Consider the following 23,227-nt stretch of genomic DNA (forward strand, 5'->3'; position numbering starts at 1 on the left):
GTAACAACAGTTGTTTGTTATAATCCAGGTGTTTGGCTAATTGTGTGGAGTTTTGATTCAAATATTGCCAAGACATCTGTATGTATTATCAGTTCTGTAGTACAGCAATGTCTCAGTTCATGGCTTGAGCATTTAGACCTCCTTCTCTGTGACCTTCAGTATTAGCTTCAGCACTGAGATGAATGGATGTGACAACCAAAACCCCAACATTTCTTATAAAGTAGTTGTGCTTGGATATATGCAGCTGTTTCTCCAGTTCCCAGTTTGTACATCAGGAAATAAGAAGGGCTGCACTGCATCTCTAAAGCTACTTGAAATTATTTCAAGAGTATTTGCCTCCAATGAACCCAGTACAGGCCAAAAAAAACAACACAGTTTCTCACATCATCTGCACCTCAGCGATGGCAAATGTAGAGGCCATTCAGGGATACACTGAGCAGGACGCTTCTGCGTGCTGATGTGCTTCCCTGCTCACATGCTAACAGACACAGCGACTGTGCAACAAAGCAAAGTAGCAGCAGAGTTTCAAGCATAGCACTAAAGCCATTGTCTTAATCTCCACAGAAGGAGATGAACCCTGCAGCTTTTTGGTGCAGCTCAATGGTACGCAAAGCCATGCAAGATCAGTCTTTTTATTGTTACCACACTGGGATGCTTGTCTGTCTACTTGCAAATGGTGCTTTTGCTGCTGCTTTGGAGTCTACAGCTGCAAAGTGGTGTAAATTCTAAGGTATTTTGGAAGAGCTGTTCTTGTGTCTTTTGAAGAGTTTTTTATTAAAAGAGCAATCAGATTGATACACATAACTGCGGGGAAGGTGAAAGCAAAGGCATCTGTCCTTCACTCAGTTATTTCAAATTCATTGTTAAATTTGGTGCTGTGAAATGCCAGTGTTGAATAAGATGAGGAGGAGACTGTCTGTCACTTCTAGGATGAGCTCTCTGTGTATCAGTATGGGGAACAGCCATCTCAGGATGTGAAGCTATTAATGTTAATGGGACAGTGTGCACTGCAGTGAAAATCTGAGCATTACAATACTGGATGTTCTTCCATTATATTATTCAGGGAAAAACGACCAGTATCTGTCATTCTTGATCCATTAAAGTTGCTTAAGTGTTTGGTTATCTTTGGTGCTAGCAAACAGATAAATGTATGCATTAAGCGATCTTCCGATTGGAAAAGAGACCTAGGAAGCCATAACCTAGTTTGCAGTTACAAACTCACGCTTTGCTCCAAAGCCGTTGTCTTCGGAGGATGACAGGATGGTAGTGACAACCCTGCCTTCTCTGTTCACAGGTGTTCCCTTTCCAAAGAACTTCCTTCAGATCTGCAAGAAGATACTCTGCCGGCTTTTTCGGGTGTTCGTTCACGTCTACATCCATCACTTTGACCGTATCATCCTCATGGGGGCTGAGGCCCACGTCAATACTTGTTACAAGCATTTTTATTACTTTGTGACAGAGCTCAACCTCATAGACCGCAAAGAACTAGAGCCTTTGGTAAGTGTGGGGTCTGGGAGAAAGCTCTAGGAAATTTTCCTCCTCCCTTCACTGAGCCCTTCCCACACTTTGCAGTGAGTTTCCTCTGGGAATAAGGTCCATGGTTTAACACAGCCAATTTAAAGGAATGAACTCTTGCCTCTATCCATAGACCCATTTTATCTGCTACTGTATGTGTGAGATGCTCAGTAAAAAGAGAAAAGTGCAAAGTATTTTGTATGGAAAAATACAAGGTGGGAAATACTGCCATTTGAAAATAGAAGCTCTTTTGTCTTATGTTTCTTCCTGTACTATATATTTTATATATAATTTCATTCTCTCTTTTTTCATTGGTCAGTAACAGCATGGTAGTCATAGCAGTCACTTAAATGCATGTGAAGGGACAAGTGGTCTATATAAAGGTGATTAAAAAAAAAAATCTTTAAATAGGTGTTTGTGAAGGTACTGAGTGTGCTACATTCAGAGCACACTCTGTGGATCTAAGCGAGATAGATGAGGTGAGACAGCAGTTCAGACAATTAGCAATGTTACAAAACCAGACACTTCCTTTTGGACTGAAATAGACCAAAATTAAATTCATTGTTTCCAAAATTAAGGCTCCAGAAATAGAAGAACATTTGCTGTTGCTTGCAAATGCAAATAAAATAAAAGTATACGCAGAGAAGGAAAAGTAAGGTGCAATTCAGAAAGCAGTTTATGCACAAATCTTCACTGTGATCATTTAGCCAACTTTAAAAGGAATCAGGACAATATTTCTCCATGGGTTAGAGTTTGGAAAATACTGTGTTGTACAGCTTCTTGATGAAGTGCTAGAACCACTGGGATTTTTTTTTTTCTACAGAATCACAGAACAGCTGAGGTTGCCTGGCACCTATGGATATCATGTAGTGCAAATCCCTGCTCAAAGCAGTGTCACCTAAAGAGGGCTGCCCAGGACCATGTCAGGTTTTCACTTGTTCCACCAAAAGGCACATTGCAAGGAATTGTATAGCATAGTTGGTATGAAACACTTCTGAAAGTGTGGCAAAGTGATGTCTGCCTACGTTTCTTCAGGAATTGGAGCCGTTGTAGGTGTCATACACGTACATGCTTATTCTGATTGAAGGCGAGCCTGTAAAGTGAGACAAAATGGATGGTCTTGTTTTCAGCAGTTCACAAGGCTTGCTGAAACACACTGCATATGGCAATATATTGATAACTTGCAATGTATCTGTGGTTTCTTTCTAGATAGGATAAACCAATATGCCACGTAAATGTGTCATAAGGGTTAGAAGGCAGCCCTGCAAAAGAGAACTTCACTGCCAGACTAGTGATGCTAGGTTAGCTGTAGCTGTTAAATGCTGAGGATGTGTCACAAGCAAGATACAAGGCAGGATATCTCAGAGGTAGGAAGAGGGGCAGTCTTAAGGCCCTTAAAAGATCCTTGCTTCCTTTGGAACATGAAGAGCACAAAAATTATTTAATGCTGCATTTGATGGTTAGCAATATTCCTGCACTAAGCAAAGGAAGGGTTGGGGCCAGAGTGGTGCAGAATGTGGTCCAAGTCCAGCAGCAGGGCAAGTTAGGAACATGCTTCAACTGGTATGTGCTTTTCCCTTGCATTCCAGCATTCTCTCCCTTCACAAAATCGTCCTTATGATCATCATATGATGCAGTATTATTAACTTGGCTGGGATGCAAGGTCTCCCAGAAAAATGTTTTCACCTGCACTTGGAAGGCACCATGTCAGCAAACTGACAAAGCTCCACCTGCTTCCATCTTCCTGTCCTTGACTTGGGCGGGTGTCAGCGGTGTGGAAATGCAGAAAAAAAACATATGTCTGTATTTTTTTTTCTCCAGCTGGGCAGAGAGAAGGGAAGGAGTTGCCAAACAAAAGCAGACATTACAAATAATCTTGAATTTTAATGCGGTAGTTGAGGACAACCTGTGCCCTGCCAGGTTCACCATGGCAGGAAATGAACCCACATTATCTCCCTTAATTAGAAAATGGGCCAAGAGCTGATTAAATAAACAGCCTGCAACATGCTTTAATAAACAGGAAAGCAACTGATTTATCAACATAACTTCAAGAAGGGAGAATAATTGGGGAAGCAGGCAGTGGATTAATAGTAATATTAGCCTGCAGGACTTATGCTCTTTGTTTAAAATAGATTTTATCAGCCTTTTGCAGCTCAATGCAGCAGTTACAAAATCAAATGAAGCAAATAAGCCAAATAGGGTCACCCCTCCCATTTGGGAGTTGCATAATTTGTCCTTTCTGCAGTCAAAGAGGGAGCTATAGTTTAAAATGCTGCATATCTTTTTCCCATCCCCATCACTATGCTAATTTGACAGATCCCTGAGACTTTCGTAGAATTACTTCATATGAAGACTATAAAGGAAGCTGGCACAGTCACTGACTCTGAAGGTGGTCCTGAAGAAAAAAATATGCATGTCCAATTGGTTAATTTGGGGGAAACTAAGAAGCCAGAAAACATATCTGCCCTTTTCTGCAACTAACAGGCAGACAAAGCAGTCTGCACTGTGAGAGCTCTCAGACGAGCTCTAAGGCACTCCTCCATGGGGAGGCTATCTGGAAATAAACTAGGGTTTGAATTTTAAGATGTGGCATCCGCTTTGTGCTGGCTCCCTGTGTGGCTGGCTTTATTTTTCACTGGCAGTAGTTAACCTTAATTCACTTCTGAGCCTCTTCCCATGGCCAAAACTCTCTAGTGAAGTGCTGCCTATTACCTCCATCCCACCCTCAACCTATATAGGTGACTGCCTGTGTAGGGTGCTTTAAACACTGCATCTAAATGTGCTTTTTAGTGACATTCTTAACATAGTTGCCTGAGCACAGCAACTTACTGTTCAAACACCAGCCCAGCTACAGTGAGTAATGCCCTTTATTTCCTTCCTGTGTTATCTTTGTCTAATAACAGATTTCATAGTATGTAGGGATTAAGAAATGTGCCAGAGTATTTTATAAGCACATTATGTGCAAACCAGTCTTGATTTGTTGCCCATTAGCAAAACTGTTGATTACAAATCTGGGTATTGAGGAAAAAAAAAAGGCAATTAAACAAAACACTTTGTGAAGAAACACCTTTCTCCCCCAAGCTCAAATTCAGCAAAAAACTTAATCTTCCTGCCTTCTGGGTCTCAGCTCACCTTGGATTTGCTCCTAGTCCCTTCGGTGAGGTGAGGGACAATGCAGGAGACCAGGGATGCGTGTATTGCTTCTTGCTTTTAACTTGTTTCTCTCCACTCCAGCATGGATTTACAGTGGCACACAGTCCCTCCATGGTGTCCCAGTCCTGGTGTGGGTTGCCCATGACCCACAGCCCCTTTCAGGGGTGCACCTGCTCTGGCACAGGGCACTTCCTTCCAAGAGTACGTCTCCAATCACATCCGCAACAGCGCTATCAGCCGTGTGGCCTCTCCTCTTGGTGGCTGCTGCTTTCTGAAGTATCTGTGAGCAGAGATGTTGCAAGTTGTCTCCGCTGCTTTGCTACCCATTTTAAACTCGAATAAGAAAATCACTCAAATTTGCTTTTTGTCTAATATCATTTTCATAGTTTAAAATAAATACAAACAGCAAGTAATAAGTCAGTAGCAAAAAAAAAAAGTGAGAAAAGCACATTAAAATGATGTATAATGTAGATAGATAAACTCACTCAACACAGACAGAGTCTATGCTCAAGAGAAATTTATTGTAGTAGAGTTAAGCAAAGCAGCGCGGGGTGCGTGGGGAATCTGCGTTCCACCTACACGCACACCTGACAAAGCTTATAGTGGTCATTATATACCCCCACTTTGTGATTACAATTCTCTATTTTTGGGAATTATCCCACCTACTAATACATATTCATACTAATAGATACGCATGCTCTGTCTTGGTGTTAGGGTCTTCTCTCCCCATCTGGTGGTCGTCAGGATGAAGGCTGTCCTCTTCCTCAGTTTGTCCTTTATCTGAACTCGGGGGTCCTTGTAGAAAAAAATCACTGTCCTTCTGGCTTTTGCTGACGTTTCTGTTATCTCCCCCATTTGGTCATCTTCTTGTCCTTCAGTCCACGATTTGTCTGTTCCTGTTCCTGTGTTTCAGTACATCTGGTTTCCTCAATGAGACTCAGAACATCCTTATCAATAACATGAGCCATATGCTAGCAACAGGAATCACTAGGTCACTCTGATATTTACTACATATAACGTAATCACATTTATTTAAGAATGTATTCCAATATCAAACAGCAAATTTCAACAATGCAAAAACCGCAATTACTTTTGCACCAACCTGCTTACAGCCAGGATGTCAAAAGTGCTGCCATATGTGTGGAATTGTTTGCGAAAAGACAGTGTTTGCATCTCCAAGCCTTTCAGCCAGTATCTTTCATGACCTAATCACTTAAGGTATAGTTCCAGAATAATTTAAAGCCAAGCTCAGTGTAGTCTGAAACTGGAAATGGTGGTCCCGCCCTTCCTATCACTGCTTAGTGGATAGTCCTCTTCCCTTGTGTCAAAGCTAGTCTTTGTGTTACTGTAGTCAGATCCAAGGATGGATCAGCTGAGCACCAGCTCAGCCGAAACTGTTGTTTTTCATAAGATCATAGAATAGTTTGGGTTAGAAGGGACCTTTAAAGGTCATCTAGTCCAATCCCTCTGCCATGAGCAGGGACATCTTCACCCAGATCAGGTTGCTCAGAGCTCTGTCCAGCCTGGACTTGGATGTCTCCAGGGATGGGGCTTCTACCACCTCCCTGGGCAACTTGTGCCAGTGTTTCACCACCCTCATTGTAAACAATTTCTTCCTCATGTCCAGCCTGAATCTCCCCTGTTTTACTTTAAAACCATTATCCTTTGTTCTATTGCAATGGGCCCTGCTAAAAAGTCCGTCTCCATCTTTCCTATAGGCCCCTTTAAAGTACTGAAAGGCCACAATAAGGTCTCCCTGGAGCCTTCTCTTCTCCAGGCTGAACGACTCCAACTCTCTCAGCCTGTCCTCATGGCAGAGCTGTTCCAGCCCTCTGATCATTTTTGTGATGTCTTTCCTATACTGAGGGCTCCACAGCTTGATGCAGGACTCCAGGTGGGGTGACAACAGAGCAGAGGGGCAGAATCACCTCCCTCGACCTGCTGGCCGTGCTAATTTTGATGCAGTCCAAGATATGATTGGCCTTCTGGGCTGCAAGCGCACATTGCCGGCTCTTGTCCAGTCTTTCACCCACTAGTTCCCCCAAGTCCTTCTCTGCAGGGCTGCTCTCCATCCGTTCATCCCCCAGCCTGGATTGATACCAGGGGCTGCCCTGAGCCAGGAGCAGGACCTTGCACATGACCTTCTCAAACCTCATGAGGTTCACATGTGCCTGCTTCTCGAGCTTGTCCAGGTCTCTCTGGATGGCATCTTCTCCCTGAGGCATGTCACTTGCATGACTCAGCTTGGTGTCATCCACAAACTTGCTGAGGGTGCACTTGATCGCACTGTCTGTGTCATTGATGACTAAACAGTACTGGTCACAGTAGGGACCCTTGAGGGACACCACTCATCACTGACCTCCATCTGGACATTGTGCCATTGACCACTGCTTTCTGGATGTGACCATCAAGCCATTTCCTTATCCACCGAACAGTCCACCCATCAAATCCATACCTCTCCAATTTAGAGAGAAGGATGTTGTGGGCAACCATGTCAAAGACTTAACAGAAGTCCAAATAGATGACATCCTTAGCTCTTCCCTTGTCCACTGATGCAGTCACTCGATCATAGAAGGCACTAGGTTGGTCAGGACTTGTGCTTGGTGAGGCCATGCTGGCTGTCCTTAATCCCCTCCCCGTCCTCCATGTGCCTTAGCATAGCCTGTAGGAGGATCCGCTTCATGATCTTCCCAGGCACAGAGGTGAGGCTGACAGATCGGTAGTTCCCAGGCTCCTCCTTTCTTCCCGTTTTTAAAAATAGGTGCAATGTTTTCCTGTTTCCAGTCACCAGGGACTTCACCTGACTGCCATGCTTCTCAAATGTCGTGGAGAGTGGCTTGGCAACTAAACCAGCCAATTCCCTCAGGACAATGGGATGCATCTCATCAGGTCCCATAGACTTATGTATGTTCAGGTTCTTCAGGTACTCACGAACCTGATCTTCACTTACAATGGGAGGGACTTTGCTCCCCCAGTCCCTGTCTTGCAGTTCATTTTCCACTTGAGAGGTGTGGGAAGAGAGCTTGCCAGTGAAGACTGAGGCAAAGAAGTTGTTGATTACCTCAGCCTCCTCCTTGTCCGTTGATACCAGCTTGGTAGTCTTGCTTATTGGGGGGGTACACTTTCTTTGACCTTCCTTTTCTGGTTGATGTTATCTGTGGAAACCCTTCTTGTTATTCTTTGCACCCCTTGTCAAGTTCAGCTCCAGCTGTCCCTTGGCCTTCCTGACCCATCTCTGCACCACTGGGCAGTGTCCCTGTGCTCTTCCCAGGACACCTGTCCCTGCTTCAACTGCCATTTTCCTTCTCGCCCTTCAGTTTGACCAGCAGGTGTTGACTCAGCCATACCAGCCTCTTGCCCTCCTTACCTGATTTCTTACATCTAGGGATCATGATCTCTTGTGCTCTGTGGAAAGCCTCCTTACAGATCTGCCAGCTCTGTTCTGCTCCCTTGTCCCTGAGGGTAGTTTCCCAGCAGATCCTGTTGACTAACTCCTTGAAGAGCTGGAAGTTTTGCCAGGACACTTTCCTGAACAGTTGCACACAGACTGATATTGGCACAAGGCAGGTGGTAGAAACAGAATTTCTTTTACATTGTACAAATGATGAGAATTTATCAATGAATGGATTTGATCATTAACTGAACAAGAAGCCAATGGCAGCTAAATCAACACCATCTTTTCCATCTCCTCCATTTCCTGTAAGAAAATAAGGTGGAAACAAGAACTCTGGGATTTAACTGTGCTGAAAAATAGGTTTTTCAGCTTGATGCTACAAGAAAGCAGAGTCATAAGATGCACTGCACTGCCAGAGTTTCTCAGTAAATAATTTCTGGCATGCATGTTTTTAATGACTATTTTTATCATATCAGCTGCTTTGCTTGCACTGAACCCAAACACACACTGTTGTGAGAATAGGAGGACAGAAAGACTTTCCTACTGACAGTTTTCTGTGTGTCGTAGACTCATAGGAGGTTTTGAAGTGGTTCTTCTTGGTGCTCTGGATTAGCCGCTCTGCCGTCTCATGCTTTGACACAATTATCTCTCTTTTGTGGTTACATAAGTACAGGTGTCTGTTGCTGGCGAAGAGTAAAACACATAAGTCCTCTTTTAAAGTTTAGCTAATGAATGTAAATTATAGCCTGTTGGATAAAAAGGGCTTCTCCAAATTAATCCACATTTCACTGTTTGCATCACATTTGTACTTTGAAGAAATTTTTAATGCAAAATAAAAAGAGCTATAGTTAACAGTCCAGAATAACGTGAGGACAAGAAATCTTTGAAGAAGTTTATTCCTCGAAATGTCTTCAATTTTGCAAAACATTAAAAGAGCAGAAACTAACTGCAAAATAGCATCTGATACTTTTGCACTTCTTTTCTTTTTTCTTTTTTTTTTTACACCGAACTTCTATAAGATTGCTATAATACGAAAGATACATCACATATTAAAAAGTCTTTTCCATAAGTATTTCATTCATTTTGAGCTTCTGATGAGTTAATGTGATTTTTTTTGCTTAGTAAATAGGTTGTTACTCTGTGATAGCTCAGTGTGTGGGGGGAATAGCTGCCTTGGTTACAGCAACAAAGAGAGAAAACAGAGTAGAAAAGAGCAATTGTGGTTGCAAAACCACAAAAAAATGACAGGGGCATTCCAGATCAAGTGTGATATAAAAAGGGAATTTGAAACTATTTGCTTTATAATGGCTACATAACTGTTTCTTCTACTCATGTGAGCTTCCTGCACATGGAATTCCACTGTGCTGAAGTTCTGAGCTGAATCAGAGCCAAAATTGCCCTTTAGTAACCACAGTGGTGATACCTTACGCTGCCTGTTCTAGTAACACGTGGCTGATGTGAATCGGAGTTGCGGTTCATACCCCATCAAGGAAAAACCCTGGAGAATGCACTGTCGGTCAAATCAGAAAGTGATGAAAACATTAAGAGTTTAATGAAATGGCCTTTTCTGTCTATAATTTGTATGTGTCCATTTACGCTAGCTCTTACACCAGTTAGCAAAAGGCGTCCTTGCTGGTTGTCCATGCTCTGTGTGGAAGGCACAGTAACAGCAAGCGGAGACTGGAAAAAGCTTTTTTGCCAGCATTGCGAAAGGTATCGTGGGGACTCCTCCACTGTGGTTCCTGCAGTGCTTTTGGAAATGCTTTTGTCCTGTCTGCATTAGCTTCTCAACTGTTCTGGTCACTATGGAGAGAACTAGTGCTGTTCATCCTCTTGGGCAAAAATATCTTCTCTCCAGTTTAGATATATCCTGTGCTTTTCTGAATAACATAGATCAGCTGCCCCTACTGGACTGAAACAAGGAGGCAATCCACTGATTGGGTGTTGTCAATCTTCACAAATAAAAGCCTGTGTGAAAAAAAACAACAGCAGCAAAACTTGAGATTTCCTAGAAGTCAAAACAACTTGAAATTTTGGATAACTATTAAAAAATATATATTATTTCTATTTCCTTTCTATAACATTTAATGGCTTGATCCAGAAGTCTAACTGGCATCAGAAGGCAGTTGTGAAGACCTTTATAACAAGTTTCAGGAAAGCTGTTCTACCTAACTAAAAATATGTGTTTTCATAATTTGAACAGTACCTATTGAGTGACTTCATTAGTTTTATTGAATGTTAGATTGGGCTGTTATTATTCTTTCTATGCTGACACAAAACAGAAAAGTTAGAAACAGCAAGTCCAGTTTTTCTGATTGTCAAAAATCTAGTGCCAAATGAACTTGGCAGTTTTGTAAAAAAAAAAAAAAAAAAAGTATTTATTGTCCCATTTAAATAGATCTGTTAGTGGATAGAATTATTTATGTAAAATACCGGTTATATACAACAAAATTGTAGTTCATAGTTGTCGTGGTTTGATTGCGGGGTGACAATAAAACCATGGCAGATGTATTGTTAACCTCCTCTCCCCCCACTTCCCCCTTCAGCCCCATTATCCCAGCATTGGAGCAGCCAGGTTACAATATTCTCGCCTTCATGACGACTAAAGTCTTTTCGCAGATCTCTCAGCTCACCTGGAGAAAAGGACCGAGTGGTGGTCACTTCCTCTCCTTCCTGCACTGATGATGCACCTTGGGTTGATGTTGGCCCTGTGCAGTCACCTGCTGGCCCTTTGCCATCACCTGCAGCACGAGTAGTCTTTCTTGTGACTTTCTTACAACCGGCAACTGATGCAGATATGGGCTCACCATCCTTTGATTTGTTTCCAGAGTCTGAATGACTGTCACTGGCATTGGCATAATCATGGTGGTTGTTATGATTACAACAGCAACAGTGCCCAGTGTGTGAGGAAGGAGGGGCTGCCTTGTTAGCCTTTGAGCCTGGAGGAGTAACAGTATCTGCAGTGGAGGAGGCAGCAGCAACCTTGGCAGCCGGAGCTTGAGCCTGTGAAGCCGACGCAGTGTCTGCGATCAGGGGGCAGGGGCTGCAGCTGCAGCCTTAGCTGCCTTTCATTTCAAGCGACTTGTGCCTTTTGCCTCAGCAGACGCAACGGAAGTCTCAGGACTCAAAAGAGACGCAGACCTCCTATTTCGCCTCATTTCTCTTAACACTAGCACAAACTGACATGCATTCAGCAAGGCAAATAGCACCATCATAGTTCTGCACCATCATGCAGAAGGTGAAAGTACCTCCTTGGAATATGAATCCTTTAAGCAAGTCGGTCATCCAAATGCATGTTCTATGTGTCTACCTGGATCTAACCCTACTGACAGGAGCATCTGGCAGTGTAATTTCCTGGTCCTGTTCCAGTTTGTAGTCAGTTGATAAAATGCCTTTGTCATCAGTGATAAGGCATTACATTTGCAGACAGGAATATTATCTGTGTCCTCAAACATCATTATACAAATTCAGGAGTAATCAACTGGGATTATTATCAGGCCAACCTTAGCTTCAAAATAACTACCCTGAAGCCAAACAGATTGTAGGAGAGATTAATTTAGTCCCGTGCATCATGATTATTGAGACTCATTCAAGTGGAATACATCCTGAAACCAAACAAAGGAAATACCCAAATGATCAATATGACCACTGGATAGCAATTACTAGTCTGCCATTTTTTATGTCAGTATACAGAGACGGGGCGACTAAAGAAGTAAGGGAAATATTTTTAGTAACTTTGGAGAAAACTATTTCTAAATGAAGGTTCAACACATTGCTCTAACTAAAAATGCCAGAAAAAAAAAAAAAAAGACTTTTGCAAACGACTTAACTGTTACAGCTCTGGTTTTGGCATTCCTATCCTGGTCAATTAGCTGTCTGAATATAGATTAATTGTGCAGCACAAGATTTTAGACCGCGTGATCTGTGCTATTCCAGAGTAAAGAGCCTCTTTTGTGATCGGGATACAAAGAGCTTTGTCCACATGATGATTATTTGTCAATTGTTGAAATCTTCGTGAAGAAAACAACAAAAAAAGTTGCAGAAGTCATAGCCATTTGTGCTTTGACGAACAGTATGTAAAATGTTGTTTTAAACCTTTTGCTTCTGCATCTGCTTATTCTGTGATTCTGATTTGAACAACAAAAAGACTGAACTGACTCCATGGGTACATCACTGAGCCTCTCTGCATATATATGGGATTCCTCTTGGGTGTGACTTGCTTTTTTGTCTGTGGGAGCAGGAAGGAGAAAGGTATGTCCCAGTGATGCTTGTCCTGCTCCAGCAAAGCTTTCTAATAATGAACCACAGATCAGAAGGGTTGTTTGTGTATTGCCTTCCTGGCCAACATCATGTATTTATTCACAGGATTGTTAGACAGGAATTAAGTTCCTTACCATAAGAATGTGGCTAAGGCTGGGCAATGCTTTTTTTTGGGTTGCAGTGTTTGAAGATGAGTACATGACAGGCTACATGTGAAAACTTGTTTTCTGTAGTGAATTGGGCATGGTGTCCATTGCTGGCATCTCCTTGCTGTCGGCTACCTGGTCAGGTCTTCCAAGCTGCAGGGTACCTCCGGGCAGGGAGCTTACAAAGCTGATGTCTGGGTTTTTTACGCCTTATGTTTTGCCAACTCCTTATTTGACTTACTCGAGCATAGAAACAGCATTTTCTTAGAAGAACATGATTATTTCTTGTGGAACTAACTGTTCCTGTAACCCATTCAGATTTGATCAGCGTCTCCCCGTAGGTAAGTTTGTCCCGTTAAAAAGAGATTTCTTCAGCTATTCATGCATGCTGTAAGATGTTGGATTTTTTCCATTCTTTGCCTGACTTATTTAAAGGTGAACTCAGGAGAGGAAATTAAAATAGTTAGATATAGATTTATGTGCTGAATGTATCTGACATGCGTGTTAGAGCAGCAGGGAAGGGAGAGGACCAGGCATCCATCAGAGGTAAAGATTGATTACCCTTTTAAGACTGTGTGTTGCCTTTTTTCTTCTTCTGGGAAATCATGTTGGTACTCCCTGAAAAATACTGAAGAATGCATCCTTTCATGAAATCACAAATACTAACAATACAGACAGATTCCTGGTGTTTACAAAGTAGCTCGCTAGCATTAACTCCAGCAAGCGAGGAAGTATTTTAAGGACTTGACAAAGAATAGCAAATGTTTCTCTTTAAGTCACTTAGAAGTTAGTTCTGTGTTACATTCTCCTCAGAGGTTGGTCTGTGGGCTTATTTAACACACAGGTAGGGTCCAGATTTAATTTTCTGTTTTGTATTTTGGCTTTTAAAAACAGCACTTATTTCTGACTTCATTCTTTTAGTTAGTTGCGTAATCTAAAATTGAGAGCAGGAACAAGTCTGAATGCAGTGGTACAGAATAATGCTCTGGAATTTCTTGTAATTCGTTTGCAACAGGAAGTGCATCTGGTATGAAAAGCTCTGTTACGGAGTTCCTGTTAACAATGTTTTGGGTGTTTAGTCAGCACAGAAAGACTTTGGAAGTTTTAAATACATTTTTTAAAGTTTGTGTGTGCCTGTATGTGTCTCTGTGTCTGATTCTCCAACTTGTCTGTCTAGCCTGTGTATTGCATTTAATATGCAGCTGGGGCTGGGTATCCTAGTACCTTAAGCCACAGAGTCAGCATTTCCAGTCTTCCTGCCTTCTCAGAAAAGTCAGTCAACAGGTAGTTGTCATTTCCCATGTTCGAGAAGTACGCTTATGTGCTTTTAATTGATGATTATTAGGCAAGAACATACCCGACACCTTTCAGAAATTAAAATTAACAGTAAAGTTTCAGAGAAGCACAAAATGAGGAAGAATCAGGAAAAACTGAAGAAGACTCAGCTTTGAGTTTGTGTTGGAGGCAATGCCCACCTAATGGCTGTGTACCACCAGGATAGCTGAGGAGCCAGACCTCTGGTAAGGTTTAAGGGGGACCTCTCTGAGTTTACTGGAGTGGGACTGTGTCCTAAGTTCCCTGGTGCCCGTTAGAATCAGTGAGAGATTTTCCAGCAGGCTCTGTGAAGAGTAAGCGCTGAGCTTTTAAAGGTAAGTATCCCAGAGGGAGCGTTTGGTGATCAGGAGCGGTTTGCTCCGTAAAGGGCTCAGCAGTAGGCTCTGCAGCACGCAGCACAGCCCGTGCTGCCCTGGCTGGACTCTGGGGGTATCACCCTTCGTCTCATTCTTCAGAAACTCACATGGCAAACTGGTTTAAAGCCCTCTAGTTTACATTTCTGCCTAGGTCATCTAGGCTCCTACTCTTCTGTTTGTCTGGACACATGTATCCATGTCTAAACTCCTGCTTTGATAGTATTTTTTTTCTTTAAGGTGAGAATGGAGATACATTTTGCATGTTGAATGTGTTTCTTATGAGGTTTTATTATTCTGTCTGGAGGCAGTTTGCCTTCCACTGCTCCTGAAGGAGGGTTGCCAAGTTTACAAGGACTCTGATACTGTCCACATCACCCTCTTTACTGCCTTTCTAGAAGGATAAGATGCTACTGTCTGACTGCAAACAGCTGTTCAGCAGTAGCTGCAGGAAGAAGTAGTGCTGTTTTACCTCACAGACCTATCAGTTATTGGTAGCACAGTATGGATGTGCAGACACTGAGTATGTGCAAATTTAGGGGTCTGCAAAGGTTAACACTGCCTCAAGGAGCATTAGCACCTAATTAATCTTCAAATAAGGGAAATAAAATAATTATTTAAAATGGTGTCAGGCCCTGTCAGTAAAACCCCTGCATGGTGTCAAACCGCATCAGGGCTTGTGGCCCCTTCCTTGCCCTGCCCTCCCCAGGAAGAGCTTCATGGGAGCTTTATATTAAACTGAGTGCTGCTGGATTTTACCAGCTTCTGGAATGCCTGCGATGGTCAGAGCTTGTTAATGTGGTGTTGATGTAATAGTGAATTATCTGCTGGACTTCGTTATTTCCTAGCATAGTTGCTTTTTCTGATCTCTCGAAAGAAGAGGGAGAGGCATTTTGTATCTGCTTATGTATAAAACAGTAGGAAACTGAATTATATTAAGTCCTGCATTTGGTGTTTGTTGCTCTGAAGGAATAAACCTAATTACAGCTATTTAAAAGAAAAACAAAACAAAGCAACTCCTCAAAACCCCACAAGACATTTAAGGAGAAAAAGAGACAGATTCTTCCATGAACATTCACCTTTGTCACCTTTAACAAATTAAAGAAGCAACTGCTAGTTCAGATTATTGTATGGATCACTGTGCAGATCACACATGAATGTATAAATTACTGTACTAATTACCATTGTCTTTGTAACAGCTGCAAATGTCAATATTCCATTCTATTACACACATGATGGCAAAATAACAAGTGGTGCAAGATATCTTATGAATCTACAAGAAACAAAAACTAATTAAAGCTCTGGAAGAGGAAAAAAAGTCCTATGATTCTGTGTGGGATTGTAGGTGGAGGAATTGTCTGTTAAGCACAGAATAAGATACAGTTACAAGACTGCCAGGAAGCCCTTTACATTAGGTATTAATCGTCTTATAAATTACAACAAATTATTCAAGCAAGCTAAGGAGATTTTCAGAAACTTCTGATAACTTGGTAAATGTAAATAGATTTTCCAAGGGAAATGCTGTACAGGCTGGAGACACATGAAAGAGGAGATAAAGAGACAACCTGCTAACTATGGTGACCCTTAGATGCAGACCCTTAGATTTCATCATTGACAGCAAGCGGCTGTTGGACAGATCATCTGATACATCCTTCCAGAAAATCTACTGACAAATATGAAGCATTTTCTAGAAAGGGGCATCCAGTTACCACAGAGTTTGTGTCAAAGTACCTGTAAATCAGATCAAATAAAACCTTATATGGATCCCAAACCCCAGTTCCTGTTGGAGTCTGTGAATGCTCCAAGGCTCCATCCTAGAGACAAATGCCACAGCTCTTGTCAAGTCTTAGAGATTTGTGTTCACATGCTTGATGTGTCCATGTGTAGGCAGGAATAAGTAGGCAAAAAATGTATCTCTGTTTCCTGTTGGCTGCAGGTTCAATGACAACAATTGCAATCCTTGTTCTTACATTAAGTGAAAAGGTCTCCTGCTCTTGCAGGTGATTTATTTCTTTCTTGTGGGATGCAGTACCATTTACATGACACAGCTAGGGAATTAGTAGGGTATTAAAGCTGTCAAAAATGACAAAATGTTGCATGCTAATTGCCAGTTATGTTCATTGTCCTTGAAAGTGACGGAGAGGAGCACAACTGTGGTGGCACACAAAACCACATGCATTTGCAGAGATGCAGAAATGTCAGCTAGGAAAAGGTATGTGTACACTTTACAACAAATGCCATTTGCTTTTTAATCTCCCTTTCTTGTTTTACAGAAAGAGATGACGACCAAGATGTGTCACTAAAAAGTTACCCACCGAAGAAAAGCAAAGTCCAATTTCCTTCTTACTGCAGAGTTCAAGAACGTGACAGCCCTCATGCACTGAGCTTGCTTATTAACCCGTGAAAGCAGGAAAGCTGGGAACCACAGTTACTTTCACAAATGCTTCCCACCAGTGGCAGTGTTCTTAATCCTAGATATGCTGCTAGGAACCTCATCTGAGTTACATGGATTATTGAGAAGAAGAAGAATGAATTTAAGATTAGTTCTAGCTCTAGGGGATAAGAACCTCTTCAGCCCTGAACGATGACAGACTGTGCTTCAGCTGCTAAAGCTTTACTGAAATTCAGATCCCTGGGCTGACCTCCAGATTAGTTTTGAAATAGAATTGTGTTGTTAGCTGCAATGTTTTTTTTTTCTTTTGTTTCTTGGTATATGCTTTGTTTCCTAAGTGCAGCAGAATATTAAGATGCTCTGGAATCACAAAAGACTTTTAGCCTTTTAATGCTCCCCACCCCTCACCAGGCCCTCCAAGGCTTGGCCATCGTTCCCAAATGCCAGCAAGCCTTGTACTTCCAGGATCACAGCTGTGTCCTTCAGCTGATCAGGCAGTTTGTTCTTCATTGTGACTCATAATTGGGTGACAATGGGACAGTTTCTGATCTCAGTTACATGAGTAGGAATCCAGATATAGCTTTGTGGTGTTGAAGTCTTTTCTTTGAATTCATACTGTGATTGAAAGCAAACCTGCTCAGTATCTCTACATTACATAAAAAAACAGCTATAGTCAGCATTCTCCTTAAGTACCCTATGAAGCACACCAATCTATCATGTAATATGATATCGTCCCATCCTCTTAGAATCCCTCTCATTCATCTTAAAATGTAGTCTTTCCAGGGAAAAAGAAATTTAGTTTTAATAACTGAGAGGAAGATATAGTAAAGATGAGCAGTATAATATAAAGGTTAGAGCAGGAGAGACTAAGTGAAAGTCTCTGTTGCATCTAAACAGTGTCCAGCAGCATGGCTTGCTTCCCACACTGGACTGACACAACAGGTTTTTTTCCAGTACTCAGTCCAATTTAACTAACACATGTATGGACAGCCTGGATGGATCCATCACAGTGAATCAAGTGTTTTATGCCAAATATACCCTGATAAGAGGCTTTCTTCTGAAAAAAAAAAAAAAGCACTCTACTTAACAGAGAGATCACAAGAGAGATACAGCTGGATAAATGGGAATCAAGTGGAACACACCTATATATTCTGTGCCTTGTAATGACTTTTGCACATATGTGTTATTGTGAAAGATTACTCCTTCCTGAGTAAGTGCTGAACCCTGTTGCTGCCTTCCCCTCAAGTGAGTTAGGTATGTTTACATCTTCTGAGACAGTATCAGAAGCAAATCTTGTAGAGTATCCAGTGATTGGAACATTTAGAATAGAGGGGTAGAAGACACTAAAGAATAACAGCAAACTTTTTCTAGCTCGTATTGTGGTACCTTCTGATTTGCTTGCCTTCTTGCTTAAAATAGGGCTTGTAAATGTTAGTGATCATGTCCTTGCTGGGACAAAGGGCTTTTGTCTATGAACACTCACTGTAGCTATAGTGAAGGTCTTTCTGCATCTTCAGAATTATGCAAGCAGCATTATCCTTTTCTTTCAAGGGGATGGACTGAAGTTTGCCTACCTCCTTTGGTGATCTTTGCAATCAGGTTAATTGTTTGAGGATTAGAATGCGCACACACATAATTTCTGGCCTTCTGGCACTTTTGTAGGATATAACTAGCTTGTGGAATTAATTGCCAGAGCTACTGCTGAGCTTAGTTGCCTCATTTTAAAGAAAGTGAGAAATGTTACATCTTCATTAGAAAGTACATGGTACTTGTGGGTGACAAGTGCCTGGAATTACAGCATCAGTTGTGTATGAAAGGGTTTCTTGTACTTCTTCAAAGTGCCTGGACTGTTGCACTGTTGGAGATGGAGCTGTATCTGGTACAGTGCTCTTGAATTTCACTGTGGTCAGTTGACATCTGGTGTTCTTATGGCTGAGCAGTCCTGCAGTGCTATATTTTAAAGAGTAACGTGAAGATGCAAATGTGTAGAATTTTGTAGATAAAAATCAAAGTCACTACCTAAATTGAAAATGTGGTATTTAATGCACAAAATAATTTATTCTTCCTTTTATTATGCAGCTTACACTATGCTATTTTGAGTCTATTCACTGTAGCTCAGTCTGATGATACAGCAGAATTTGTTCCAAGTTATTTTAAATGATTTTTGATTAACCTTTTTTGCGAACACATTATTTTTGTGAATGCAGAACTTATCTGTTGGATTATTTTCCTTTTTCTAAAACTGTTTTTCATAAACTCATGTGTTTCCTTTTCTAGTGCAGCACACTGTATGGGGCAAAGGAGGGAAATGCAAAGTTGAACCCTAGAGGATTTGTGTTTGACTTGACCAAAATTCCTGTAACGGGAGAAAGCCCATCACAACCCCAGAGCTGAACCAGCCACAAAGAAATGCAAAATGTACTTGTTTTCATTGCCTGTACTGCTGGGAAGATCATGGAGTTCACTAGGTGATTAAATAAACTTCCTCAAGTGGCAGGGTTTGGCCTTTGGCCAAATATCTCCTCACATGTTCTCTTGCTTCCACCGCAGAGATATTCAGCCTTGGCCTGGCCATCTCATGCCATGGGCCATTTCTGCTTTTCCTGTGCCTGGTATTTGATATCCCAATACAAATACTGTCTGGAATGTGGCATCACTACATAAAAGTACCATATTACCCGTTCCTGTAGAGGAGAGAGGGGCAGCATCCTGTTGGATCTTGTGCTCAAGGATTCCAGGTTCATCAGTAATTTGCTGGAGCCTCATTGGGGCAGAATTGTGTTTTGGTTGTTAATTTCAGGTCCTGATTTATGTGATTCCTCAGGATGTGCAATGAGAACTGAGTTTAAACATGATTGTATGCAGAAGCATCCATTTCACCTACTGAGAAAATCTTTCTGCCTGATCTTAAATATGTATGTTCTCCATCATCCCAGAATTTCATATGGTTCTGGGATTGGGGTGGGGAGGTGTTGCTGTTCGTGTTTGTTTTCTTTTTGTTTTGTTCAAATCACCATCCTAATCTTTCAGATGGGTCTTGTTTTTCTTGCTTAAAAACAATATTTTTTTAGTCTGGTACTTAAGCTTGAAGGCACTGCTAGAGCGATCATTTCAGCTGACTGAAACCACAGTCAGCCTTACTTCAGTGTGAAAGTTTCCTGTGATACCAGAATTGCCTTCAGTGATTAAAGACTTATTAGCTTTCATTGATTGTAATAAGGGATTTTGTAATGAACTTCTGCTTTGTGTGAATGTAGACAAGTGTCATTGTAGTGACAAATGTATTATAACATGAAACAAATCTTAACATAGCCTCCCTCAGGTTTTATGAAGGATGGAGTCCCAGGGTTTACCAAAGAAGGGATTTTTTTGCTGATACACAGCAGCGAAATTGATGATTTCCATCAGATTTGAGAGAACTGGGATACTTAGGAAAACTTGAGTTTTCTCCAAGAACTGAAGCTCTAAGCAGCAAAACTGACACCAGACAAGGTATTTCATTTTCCTGACCACTGGATTCATTAAGAACAAAGCAGGGAGAGAAGAGGAAGGTAAAGTGTAACTTTATGGAGACCTGCAGCCGACTACTCAAGACATACAGAAACCTAAGGAGTAAACATTGTCCCAGTGATCATGTGCAAGAAAACTCCTGGGGCTCAGTGTACAGGACACAGAGAACAGTACCCTTTGTAATTGGGGAGCCACTATTACCCAGTCTCTATTAACAATAGACTAAAAGGGTCTTTTTAGCACCTTTGTGCTTCAGGTTGAATCAATTACACAAAAAGCCATTCCTCCCTCTTGCTTTTTACCTTTTCGGTGCGTTCTTCAGGTTTCTCACATTTTCTGGGAGTGAGGTCTCGGACCTAGCTTCCTGCCTTTTAAGCCCTTTGCTACCCCAAGGGCAATGTCATTACAAGAAGTAGCTCTCTCACCTCTCTCTCTGCCTCCAGAAAGGATACCTCTCACCTGCGCCCTCTGAGGAGAGGCCACCAAGGGTTGGGTTTGAGTTATCTCTTCAGAAAAGCAGGAGTAGACAGCAGGAGGTACCTGCAAGCACTGTGAAACAGGATGCACTATATATAAAACAGGAACATTCTTTCAGTGCTTTAAAAAGGGGATAACACTGGAGGACCCAGTATAGACAAGTGGTCAGTGTTTAGACATTTTTTCCTACATATTGGAAGAAATTGAGGATATTTTTAATAATTGTGGATACTGCTTCAAGGGTAAAGCAAAAGCCAAATCAGTAATAAGAACTTGGTAGTGCTATACACTTAAATCTAAAATGATCAAACTTGATTTTTCATGTATTTCATGCTAAATAGAGAGGCAATGTTTTTCAAGGTTTAGCCAAATAAGTGGGAGCTATTAAAGTAGTTGTTTATTTCCTGTTTTAAAGATGGATATAATATAATAAAGAGTTATAATAATATTCTTCCAGGGAAAACAATAAATTACTTTTCCAGTCTAATACACACACGTGCGTGTATGTGCGTGCATGTATATACATGTGTATGTATAGATGTTTGGATGGGGATATTGATGTGGAAGTATCAATGTGTGCATATGTACACTCCCTGTGTTTTCTCACAGAATACTTTTTATTTTGTTAATTTTTAAGGGGGATGCATCTTTCTAAGAAATAAGTGTTTGATTCATTTTCCTCCTCCATGCATCAGCACTGTTTGGTATGTTAATTTTATTTTAATGATGTCATATGTGTCTTAGGCTCTTTTGATTCTGTTTATTATTAAATGGTTGTTCAATTGTATGGGAAGAAAGACCGACACTAACTGTTCTAGTCATTAAAAGAGAACAAAAGATAACCTTTCAAATCAATCCTAGTGGATGAAGCGATGAAATCCAAATATGAATAAAAGAAACATAACCTTTCAGAAGTCTTGTGAAGTTGTTTGGGTTCTAATTCTTCAGCAGGAAAAATGCATGTGGTTTTCATACTGCAGGGTAGAATTTCCTGGCAAGCTTACAGGAATTAGAGGTGAGTGGGATCCATCACTGCCAATGCACCAACTTCCTCATAGCTCTCCTGACACTGATGCAACACCAAGGAAAATCGACCAAATGTCATGCTAATGAAGACTGGCCAGCCTGTCTCTAACACCAGTGGGATGGGACTAGCCATGCCAGTAGCCTTTCTTTAGCTAAGCTGTCTTAATAGTTCTTGCCTATCAGGTCTTTGAGCTTGGGTAACTCAAGGGTTTCATCATGTTCTTCAGCTGGTTCCTAATGGGACACTCCAAGACATGTAAGTAGGACCGAACTAGTTCAAGGCAAAGTTTCATCATCTAACAACAGAACTAAAGACCCTTGGTTAGAATTTGGCTGCCACAGAAGGAAGTGGAGATCCAATAGGACAACAGAAACTATCTCCAGCATATGGACTAACAGTTCATTGGACTGTTCTCTTTGGTCTGATTCCTGAAACATCTATGACAATATATATATATGTGCACTATTATATGTAAAGCTACTCTATACTGAATGCAAGTCAGTTCCAAAGCTTGATGGGGGCGGGAGTGTAGGAGACAAGAATGGTTGCAGGACCCAGGAGAAGAGCTGATGCTGGACGTTGGGTGTCTCTGGTGGTGGGGAGGAGCTGAAGGTTAGAGATTCTGGAACTAACGGAGTAACTGGAAAACAGCTAGTGAGGGAAGCTGAGGAATTTGTTGGAGCTGAAAAAAGCTCAATGGCAAAGGTAGCAGAGAGTTTCTCAGGGTGGCATGTGTATATCTATACACCAGAGGGCTGTGCTACCATTCAGAGGGCCCTCAAGAGGTTAGAGAGAAGGCCAACAGGAGCGACATGAAGTTTAATAACGGGAAATGCAAAGTCCTGCACTTGAGGAAGAACAACCCCAGGCATCAGTATATGCAGGGAGACACCTAGCCGGAAGGCAACTTGGCCAGGGAAGGTCCTGAGGGTCCTGCTAGATACCAAGCTGACCATGACCCAGCAATCTGCCCTCAAGGTAAACAAGGCCAACAGCCTCCTGGGCTGCAGTAGGAGGAGTGTTACCAGCAGGTCAGGGGCTGATCCTTCCCCCGTGCTCAGCCCTGGTGAGACAAGCCTGGAGTGCTGGGTCCAGTCCTGGGCTCACCAGTACAAAAGACAGTACAGACTGGAGCAAGTGCAATTAGGAGCCGTGGGGATGATGACTGGCCAGGAACATCTCTCACACAAGGAGAGGCTGAAAGAGATGACATTGTTTAGCCTGGAAAAGGCTCATGGAAGATGTTACTCATATATATAGATACTTGATGTGGTGAGCGAAGAAGACAGACTGTACTCAGTGGTATCAAATGACAGAAGCAGTGGACACAAACCGAAGTAAACGTAAAGAAAACCTTTTTCTCTGTGAGGGTGGTCAGACACTGGAGCAGGTTGCCCTGAGAGGCTGTGGGATCTCCAACCTTGGAGATATTAAAAAAACCAACTGCACACAACCCTGAGCAACCTGTTCAAAGTGACCTTGCTCTGATTATGGGCTTGGACTAGCAACCTCTAGCAGTGCTTCCAGTCCCAGTGGTGTGGTGAGCAAGCGATTACAGCAGTGACAAGGCTCTTTGGTCTGCCATTGTCAATCCTGTCTTGGCCAGAAGAGACCTGTGCTGTCAGGGGAAAGACCTGCAGTAACCTCTTCCCTCTCCACCTTTTC

General features: G+C 41.9%; 1 protein-coding gene across 1 annotated transcript in view; it reads left to right on the forward strand.

Moving 5' to 3' along the window:
- MOB3B (MOB kinase activator 3B) overlaps positions 1-16,548 on the forward strand; it is a 46,837-nt gene extending 30,289 nt beyond the window's left edge. The window contains exons 2-3 of the mRNA XM_065656835.1: positions 1,295-1,497; positions 16,430-16,548. Coding sequence (XP_065512907.1) covers positions 1,295-1,497; positions 16,430-16,459 — 233 coding nt within the window. The 3' untranslated portion in view covers positions 16,460-16,548. The remainder of the gene's footprint in view (positions 1-1,294; positions 1,498-16,429) is intronic.
- The last annotated feature ends 6,679 nt before the right edge of the window (positions 16,549-23,227 follow it).

The sequence above is a fragment of the Caloenas nicobarica genome, chromosome Z (assembly GCF_036013445.1).
Source record: "Caloenas nicobarica isolate bCalNic1 chromosome Z, bCalNic1.hap1, whole genome shotgun sequence".
Taxonomy (NCBI): domain Eukaryota; kingdom Metazoa; phylum Chordata; class Aves; order Columbiformes; family Columbidae; genus Caloenas; species Caloenas nicobarica.